Source organism: Telopea speciosissima, chromosome 11 (genome assembly GCF_018873765.1).
Source record: "Telopea speciosissima isolate NSW1024214 ecotype Mountain lineage chromosome 11, Tspe_v1, whole genome shotgun sequence".
NCBI lineage: Eukaryota > Viridiplantae > Streptophyta > Magnoliopsida > Proteales > Proteaceae > Telopea > Telopea speciosissima.
The window spans coordinates 8,908,083-8,917,497 of NC_057926.1; the positions used below are offsets into that span (position 1 = coordinate 8,908,083).

The window sequence follows — 9,415 nt, forward strand, 5'->3', positions numbered from 1 at the left end:
CCCCCCCCCCCCACCCCCACCCCAAAAAACCGCCCATCAACATAGCGGCTCGAGGTCACCCAATCAGCAGATATGTCTCCGATCAAGGACTTGCCGATGGCTGGCAGATTGCAGTTAAGGTCGTATATATGCTATGGACTGAAGTTGGTGGCTATCCGCATGGTCATTCGCCGATGAGTTGCCTTCTAACCCACACATTTGTTGCTCAGGTTCACTCAAAACCAATATTGGTTTGATTCCACATTTAGTGCTCAGGTTCACTCAAAATTTGTTAATATTTCCTTTTAAGACTTTTTCTAACTTGTCCGTTGTAAATTGGTTTAGAAGGTTTTACGAATCCGCCCCCCATTTCCCATGTTGTGTAGATGCTTGTAATGATTGGCTCTAATCAACAAAGTTTCTTTTCCTATCAAAAAAAATATATATATTGGTTTGATTGAAACCATTATATGATTCATTCAATTTGAAAAGGGAGTTACTAGATACCAGGTTGGTGTGGAACTTATTGATGTCTTAGTTCTGATAGTTTAAGCATGTGGGACATGGGTTATGGAGAGGCTAGTCCTATGTTCAGGTTCTTTTGTCCCAGATCTGAGATCTTCCCTATAAGAACATGGCTGCAGAAAAGTGCTGCTACTAATGTCAATGTTCACTTGGGGATTCAAATGGCATCACAATGGACTCTTTAAATTCTTATTTGCTGCCAATTGTGCATCTTAACAGGATTTGGTGTTCATTCATCATATCATTACTAATCACAAGCGCATTCTAGATATACATTCCATGTGTAGCCTCTCTCTCTCTCTCTCTCTCTCTCTCTCTCACACACACACACACACACACACACACACACACAGAAACACAGAAGCTATGAGTTGTTGCACTCTACTACCACAATGAGGGATCCTATAGCATAAGCCTATGAGGCTAAGTGGCACTCAACAATAAACCTCCCATCTACTGCAGCAGTTTCTTGACTAGGAATAGCATGGTGCTATTGTCATCTTTAGTTGTCAATTGTCAATCTGGATAGCTGATTCCCTATAGTTGTCATACCTTGTGGCTTTTGGTATAGCTACCTTAGAAAAGGGTGAGTGTGGGTGTGGGTGGGGGTGGGCGTTGGGGATAAAACATCTAGGAGGTTGTCTTATGAATACATGGAAATTCTGTCTCAATATTGTCTTTCCATGCTTTTTCCTCTTTTAATCCTGCTATGAATAGATTTTTGCTATGTATATATTGCTTACTCTATAATGAATTAAGTCAAGAGATTTTACCAGTTCACATGGTATTAGAGCCTGCCCTGTTGTGATTGCACCTTCCTACCTTGATTACCCCTGTCCTGCCAAGATCGCATCTGCTCTGCTGCTGCTGTTCACCACCCTTCACTAGCTTGATTGTTACTGCCATTGTTATTTGTCGTTGCTACCAGCTGTTGTTACCTACTACTACCCCCATCCCTCCAAACTTTTGGATCTCCCCAGTGCCGTTGTCACTGCTGTTGTTACCTACTGCATTGTCCCTGCCACAGCCCACAACCTCCCTTTTCTTTCTCGCATGCGTGCAAACATCCTCCTTGCTAGCCTTCTCTCCGCTATTCATAGGGATGGAAATCAAGTATTGGGAATAAATGACTCCTCTTCTTGAAAGATAGCTTATAAATTGATGATAACGTAACCATCACAGCTGTGTACGTGCACGTCGTTTCTTCACACCATTGGAATTATTATACATCCCCTTCTCTCCCCCATCCAACGGTTGAAGTTTCGACCTTATATGTACATGGCTGTGCACAAAACCTGTTGCCTTGATTTTTCAACTATTACTTTTGAATATCTATGTTACCACATGGTGAAGAATGGATAAAGCAGCGAATCAGATGGCTAAAGATGTCAGCTGAAATGACTCTATATGAGTTCAACTCTTTGCAACATTAGCCATACCAATATGAAATGAATGAACCGTTGGTTCATAAATTTAACCATAGCTAGAGATGGCTCAGTTTTGAAAATTAAATAGACTGAAGACTAAATTACTATTTTTGATCCTATCACTGATTTGTAAAATGCATTTGCAATCATCCAGCCCTCCTTCCTCCTTGCTTTGAAGTGATTGTGGACTTCTTGCCAGTGATCCAACATGCTTGTTCAGAAAGACAGTGGAGAGATTAAAGCTATGGCCAGTGGTATTGATATCGACAGTGATCAATACAAGAAGACTACTTACTCCAATGATACAAGAACGAATTCGGGATACAGTCATTCAATAACAGATGAAGAAGTTCAGATTCAAATAGTGGTGGAATCCATCGAGAATGAAATAAAACAGGTGCCTTCCTCACCAGCTAAGTATGCTATATACCGAGTTCTCAAGCCACTACGCGAAGTAAAGCCAGAAGCCTACACACCACGCTTGGTCTCCATTGGTCCTTTTCATCATTTCAGCAAACACTTAAGGCCCATGGAAGCACATAAGTTGCGGCTTCTAAAATATTTTCTAGACCAAAGATCTCATACAACCTTGCCTGATTGTGTGAGAGAGATGAGGAAGATAGAAAATGAAGCTCGCCAATATTATTCAGAAGTCATTACACTTAAAAAAGATGAATTTGTGAGGATGTTGGTGATCGATGGCTGCTTCTTACTTGAACTAATCATCGGGTGGGAAGATCGCAGGCAGGATCTTGATGAACCTATATTCAATGAAATATGGATGCCTCAAATTATACGTGATCTGTTGTTGCTTGAAAACCAGCTTCCCTTCTTTGTCCTCAAAAATTTATACATGCTATACAGAAAGGATGATGATTCAATCTACCGTCTTACCGAAACCTTCTTAAGGGATTTCTTGCCACAGTCCTCGTTTATAATTCATAAAGGATCCATACCACAGCGCTTTTGTAATTGGGTAGAGAGTATCTTCCATTCATCACCATCAGAATCAAAGAAAGACCGGAGAGAGTTTCTTGTTAACAAATCTCTTTCTTCTGATGTGCTAGGTTCTCCTTCGGAATTGAAGATTGACTCGGGAGAGTCACCAGATACATCTCCTTTTTTTCGTCTAAAGCCTCAGATTCCACAAGGTGGAGCAAGTCATTTGCTTGATTATGTTCGATATTTGCTAGTTTCAGATGAGTCAAAGGTAGGTGATAATAAGCAGCCGCAACGAATCTATTGTGCAACAGAGCTCAAGAAGGCCACTGTCAAGTTTGCAAAGAGCAACACGACACTCTTCTCGGACATAACTTTTAAGGAAGGTGTGTTGAGAATCCCAGCTATACATATAGATGACTTGACAGAGTCTCTGCTCCGAAATCTCATAGCTTTGGAGCAATCTCACCGATATGATGCTAAATATGTTACAGCTTATGCAGTCTTCATGGATGACCTTATCAACTCTCCTGAGGATGTGAAGTTACTGCAAGATGAAGAAATTTTGGAGAACCTGATAAACTTGGAAGATTTGGCTGCTTTGTTTCACAAAATTCTAATAGAGGTTACACAGCCTAATGAACTTTGCTTCTCCCATATTTACTGTGAACTGGATAGTTATTACAATAACCCATGGCACAAACTTTTGGCAAAAGTTCATCAACATATGGGAAGTTTGAAAAGCAAATATTTCAAGAATACTTGGTCATTCATTTCATTTATTGCTGCAACTGCTCTCCTTGGCTTGACCATCGCACAGACTGTTGCTTCTTTCATGAATTCACATTAAGGGAACTGAATTCTGCCATGAATTATTTTGTAAGATTGACTTTGTAATAATTTTACCATTTTTTAACATGTAAATTTTACTGTTTCCTACTTCCGAATGCTCTGCCATTAAAGAGTTCTGTAATGGTTGCTTCACTATTTCTTTCTCATCCCTAAAATATGGATTATCTCATTGATGGAAAACTGTTGATAGCAATGGCCTCAACATGAAGGTGAAGTGGACCATATATTCTTCAAGGGAGGTGGTTCCTTGAAAGGCAGCGTTGCCCCTATACCTCTTTGTGTTTGTTTTTGTAGAGCTTTTGTCCTGGGTTTATGATTTTAGATGTGGGGAATGCCCTTTAGTTTGTGTCTAGGTGAGGAAGGGGGTATTAGAAGTAGCAAATATTTTAGATTTCTTTTCTTCGATTTCTTCTGTGTTAGGGAGCAAGTAGAAGCAGGGTTTCCAGCAAGTAACAACGCTACTGTGCATCTTATTCTTGTTCGTCGCCCGCACAGGGACGTGAGCGTCATTGATCCAGCTCGATATGCAGACGAAATCCATTCATTCTTCCTTTCTTGGCCTTTGACGAGTGGGTATGGAAAATACCGGATCTTTGTTTTAATGGGTTTCTCTTTCTGGAGCTAATGAATTCTTTGAAACGAGTCTTAGACTACAGGAAAAGATCACGATTGATAGAAGCAGAAAATGAAAAAGAAATAGTAAAGAAGCCCTTTCTTTATTAAGGTCTTATGAGTGTGAGTGTGGAATGATTTTGCATCATTAGCTTTAACCATGACTGATTTCTTGCAAATAGCATTAATGCCACCACCATGCTATCGTGGTTGACCTAATCTCTCAAATCCTCCAAGGTTCGGGTCGATGAATCGGGTGAAGAGCTTTACTTGCGGAGGCAACAACAACAACCACAAGCCTTCCTCATCAGTTGCAATTGCTCCCTCATCATCTTCAATAGAGAGCAATAATGGCGCTGAACTCAATTAGCAGCTCTCCCTAGTAGGGAAGCCCCTCCAATGGGTTGCTTTCTACTTCAAAGAAGCCCTGCAATTGGTCCTCCTTACTAATAACACATTCTCCTTCTCTTCAGTTCAGAGTAAATTCCACAACTTTTGATGTTCTCAAGATTGGTGCTTACAAGGCCTTCCACACCTGCAATTTGCCAATTTCACTTGTAACTAGGCCCTCCTTCAAGTACCTGATGGATTTGGTGGAGGTTGTTGTCAGCTTGGGGTGGTGGGAATGGAGGTGAAGTCGATGCGTTGGGTTGAGCGTACAGATGGCAGCGGCAATGAGAAGTGGAAGAAGTATTGAAGGGTAAAATTGGAAATTCATGCTGTTTCAAGTAAGAGTAATCTAATAAGGAATCCCAAACATCACTTTTAAGAGATTAGGCATTTAAGGGTGCAAGTTTGGCCCTGTCGGCCCCAACCCGCCCTGAGTCTGAACAGGGTTTGGGTTGAGATATTTAGCCCTGAGGGCGGGTCAGGGCTGAAAGTTTCTGACCCTGACTTAGGGTCGGGTCGGGTTAGGGTTGAAGCCTCAAGCTAAGCTTGGCCCGGCCCGGCTCGGCCCGACCCTGATTTCTGTTATACTATAAAATATATATTGATATAATTTATACATTATAAACTTTAAATCTCACCCATAATTTTTATATAATATATTATATATGAAGACAATAAGTGTTATAATATAATTTATTATATTGTTATTTTATGTAAAATTAATAATGTTCTTTCCAGCCCATGCATTTCTTTCCCCCTCCTCATGATCAGGGCCAATCAGGGTCGGGCTGGGGCGGATCAGGGTTGGATTTTTCTGGCCCTGAGTCAGGATTGGATCGGGCCGGGGCCTAGGCCTAGCTAAGGGGACTTAGGGTTGGGCTAGGGTTCTATAAAGCCCAGCCCAACCCGATCCTGTTGCAACCCTATTAGGCAACCTAAATGTTATTTTGTTAAAGATTGAGCACCTCAGTTGTAATTTACCCAATAGATAAAAACACTTCCCATTTCAGCTTTTGCAACATTCCATTCCGAAAAAACATCTTGTCAATTCGGGCAGCGTGCAGCACTTGTGCAGTGCCTAGGATTGACAAGGGCGCTTTGACCGCTTTACCCCTGCCCAACGCCCTGCCCGAGCAGGGGTAAGGCGGTCAAAGCGCCCTGTCAATCCCAAGCACTGCACAAGTGTTGCACGCTGCATGGATTGACAGGATCCAAGTATAAGCATTGATGTATTGGGAAACTTATTTTAGGCTTGTCCCGCGCTCTTTAAGCTCTTTCAATTGGAATCATATCACTCCTCCTTATTCAAATGTCGTTAGGCCTTCATTGAACGTGGCCATACCACCTCAAAAGATTCTCTCGGAGTTTGTCATTGATTGGAGCAATTCCAAGTCAGCTCTCTAATATGATCATTCCGTGTTTTTCCACACATCCATGTTAATATCCTCATCATTGTACACATAGTTTCTCAATATGACACTTCTTCATGTTATCCTAGAATTAAGTTTCTTGTTCTTCTTCTCCTGACTTGGTCCTTGAGATCTTCAATTTTTTTTGCATTCTCATTCTTCATATGACCATTTAGGGTCTTCATCTTCTTTACTTGATCAGGTGTTCTTTTAGTAATGTCTTTCAATCTTCAATCTCCATATATGCTTTGATAATCATGCATGATTCTTTAGGCCCTTTTTGATCTTCAATAGTTTCCAAAGCTTGGATTCAACTAATTCAATAATCATTCACTTGAAATATATAGTCAATACTTTTCATATGTTTGTTATCATCAAAACCAAATCATGGAGAAAAGCATTTCCCAACAAATTGAACAAAAATCTATGTCGTTCAAGCATTGTTATTAAGGGTTTCAATCAGGATGGTTTCTAAGTAACCAAGACGGTTCCGGTCCCAAGGAGCTAATCCCATGTTTATGAAATGGTTCCAAAACTAGGGATTCTATCTCTCTTAATAATGAGGTGGTCTGGTTCCCCTTCTTTAATGATTCTAGGGACTCTAAAACGCAAATAAATTCAAATTCTTAAGTATACAAATTGCTTCCAAACCATATAAGTAATTAAATGTATATATTTCTAAGTATAAAAATAATCAAATATCAACCCTTTCAATCTATTTGCGGCAGATTGTTCCCCTCCCCCCTTTTTGAGTTGGTGAATAGAAGATTGGAAGGGTCAAAAAATCAATTTTTGTCCCATCCTGAGAGACTACAGCTCATAAACTCAGTTCTTTAGGGAGTGTTACTTATATTGGTCTGAGACTTCTAGTCTCCAAGGTAGAAAGTTAGAATTCATTTTTTATAATTTTCTCTGGTCGGGTCCTATCTGTGAGAGGAAAATTCACTATATTGCTTGGGAAAAGGTTTGTGCCCCAAAGGTAGAAGGTCGGTTGGGAATTAAAAAATTAAAGAGATGAACTTGACTGGGATTATGAAGCAAATATGGTAAATTAAAAATTTTTTTTGTACAAATTTATTTATATTCCTAAATTACCTTGCTCCCCTCCCATCTCACATCCTCTTCCACCCCACCACCGCTTCTCACCCCACCTTCACATCTTTGGCCTTTACTGTTGAATCTATATTTTATATGTCGTGGAGTTTCAATGGTGGATGTCTACCGACAGGACTGACTCTACACCAGACACTCAACGTGTAAGATGTAAACATGAATGAAGGTTACCGCAATAAGGTTTCCGCATCCCGTTTAGGGTGAACGTCCAAGTATGTGAGTTGTCAAATTTTGATTGGTCGATATCCGGGGCTTCGGTAATATTATATGTAATATTAATATTTGAAAGGTGTTTCAAATAATTTGACCCGGTCAATGGTCTTGACATTCACGATTTTGTGGATGATGGATTAAGTTTTGCAGCAATATTTTTATTCCATGCATGCGAGGTCCATCATGGGTGTTGTGAGCCCGGGGGATAAAGTGTAATGAAAATTTTCTACCGCTGGAGTTTTCAAGTTACTTCATTCCATATCTATTGATCACGTGTCATTGTTGCCCACTAGGGAAGCAGTGTTGTATACAATCATATGAATTTTTGGTAGGGCCTCAAAGGAGGCCCTTCAGCCCACGTTTTTCCTTTGTATCCTAGCTTTCTTTTGCGATGTTTCTAGTCTTTTTTCCTCTAGTTTACTATTTTTCATTGATTTTTCTCTTTAACTAGGACAAATTTCGGTTATGTTTATTGTTGGAATTTTCAAAATATTGGTGTGGGATTTTTAGTCCCACATCAGCTATGAAAGAAAAGCTCATTGGGTTTATATGTGTTAGTGGTTATTATTATCACATGTTGTGCTTAGAAGAGATTGTACGGTGCACTTGCGAGCGAGGACAGTGACCGTTCGAGCGTGTACGTGTGAGCATGCATGAGGCACAATGTAGCGCTTTGATAGCGCCCTTTGCACTAACAGTCTCATGGGCCTATATATAGCCCCTGAATTCAATCAGTCAAGACATAACAATTCTCATAGCTTCAAGGTAATTACAGTCTCTACAAACAATAGTCAAGGACAGAGCGTTCTCGTTCGACTCAGGCAGCCAGCCTCTCCTTCCTCTCCTTTTTGTATCAGATTTCTAACATTTATCATTATTCTAAATTGACATTTGCTTTGTTTTAATCTCTTGTTTCATGTTTGTCTTTTGCCTCATAGTTTTCTATGTTGTTTCGACGTCTTTACCGCTGTTTTATTGAGTTCATCCTATCCTTGGGTTTAGAATCATTCCCTTTCTCAGTTTTCATCTTCTTAGGCTAGAATTGGTCATAGGGGTATTTTCATAATTTCCTTTGTGCATGCCTTTCTTGTACATTCAGCTCTATTCGATGTCATATTGCTGAATTTGTTATGATATTTAAATTCCTAATGTATGAACGCCTCCATTCTTATGTTTCCATACTATGGATGCTTGAATATCATGAATATGAATGTTGAATGGCAGTTTAATAATTTTAGCATGAATGTTTTACATTCTAGTATACTAACCATGTAGGTAAAGCTGGATCAAGGTATGCCATTTTTTATCCTCCATTTTTGTTTGTAATGTGTTGCATGCTTTTAATTTATATTTGGCCCTTACATAATATATCAACTTATGGTAGAAGTCCAATTTTTACTGAGTGGGTCGAGGTGTCTGACACCTTCCTCAGATTGCAACCTGACATGGACCCTAACCTTTGGATTAGATCAATTCGGATGAAGTCATTTTGTTTTTTAGTTTAAGTCCCAAACCCTAATCTAGGTGGCAAGTCTTTGTCAACCCAAGACCCTATCACCCCTTTTCGATCAAGAGGAGGAAGGGTTTTCTCCATGATACCCCTTTGTCCCCACACCTAGTTGATGCACTTTCCACTATTGACCAATTCTCCTTTCTTTGTCCTCTCTCTATGGACATTTGGAAGGAGAACCAGCTGATGTGTTCCCCTTATAGAAGAATCAGTCCTTCTATCTACACCAAAGCGTAATGGGTTGCTAAGGAGGTGGGGGGGGGGGGGGGGGGGTGCTCCATTGGTAACATTGCTTGTCTGGCTTTTTTTTCTGCTCTCTCAGTTATGGAATGAGAGGAATACTAGGATCTTTTGTCATAAATCGAGATATCCTTTCTATTTGCTCCTAGAGATCAAGCGAGATGTGATGGATAGGTGTAATGGCTTACCACGCAAGGGTAAGAAAT

General features: G+C 40.1%; 1 protein-coding gene across 1 annotated transcript; it reads left to right on the plus strand.

The window, feature by feature from the left end:
* The first annotated feature begins 2,139 nt into the window (after nucleotides 1-2,139).
* LOC122644750 (UPF0481 protein At3g47200-like) lies at nucleotides 2,140-3,756 on the plus strand. The gene has a single exon (XM_043838137.1). The coding sequence runs from the start codon at nucleotides 2,140-2,142 to the stop codon at nucleotides 3,718-3,720; it is 1,581 nt and encodes a 526-aa protein (XP_043694072.1). The 3' UTR covers nucleotides 3,721-3,756.
* The last annotated feature ends 5,659 nt before the right edge of the window (nucleotides 3,757-9,415 follow it).

Excerpts from the sequence above, each read along its gene's own strand:
- LOC122644750 (XM_043838137.1), top strand. The coding sequence starts at position 2,140 with ATGCTTGTTCAGAAAGACAGTGGAGAGATTAAAGCTATGGCCAGTGGT.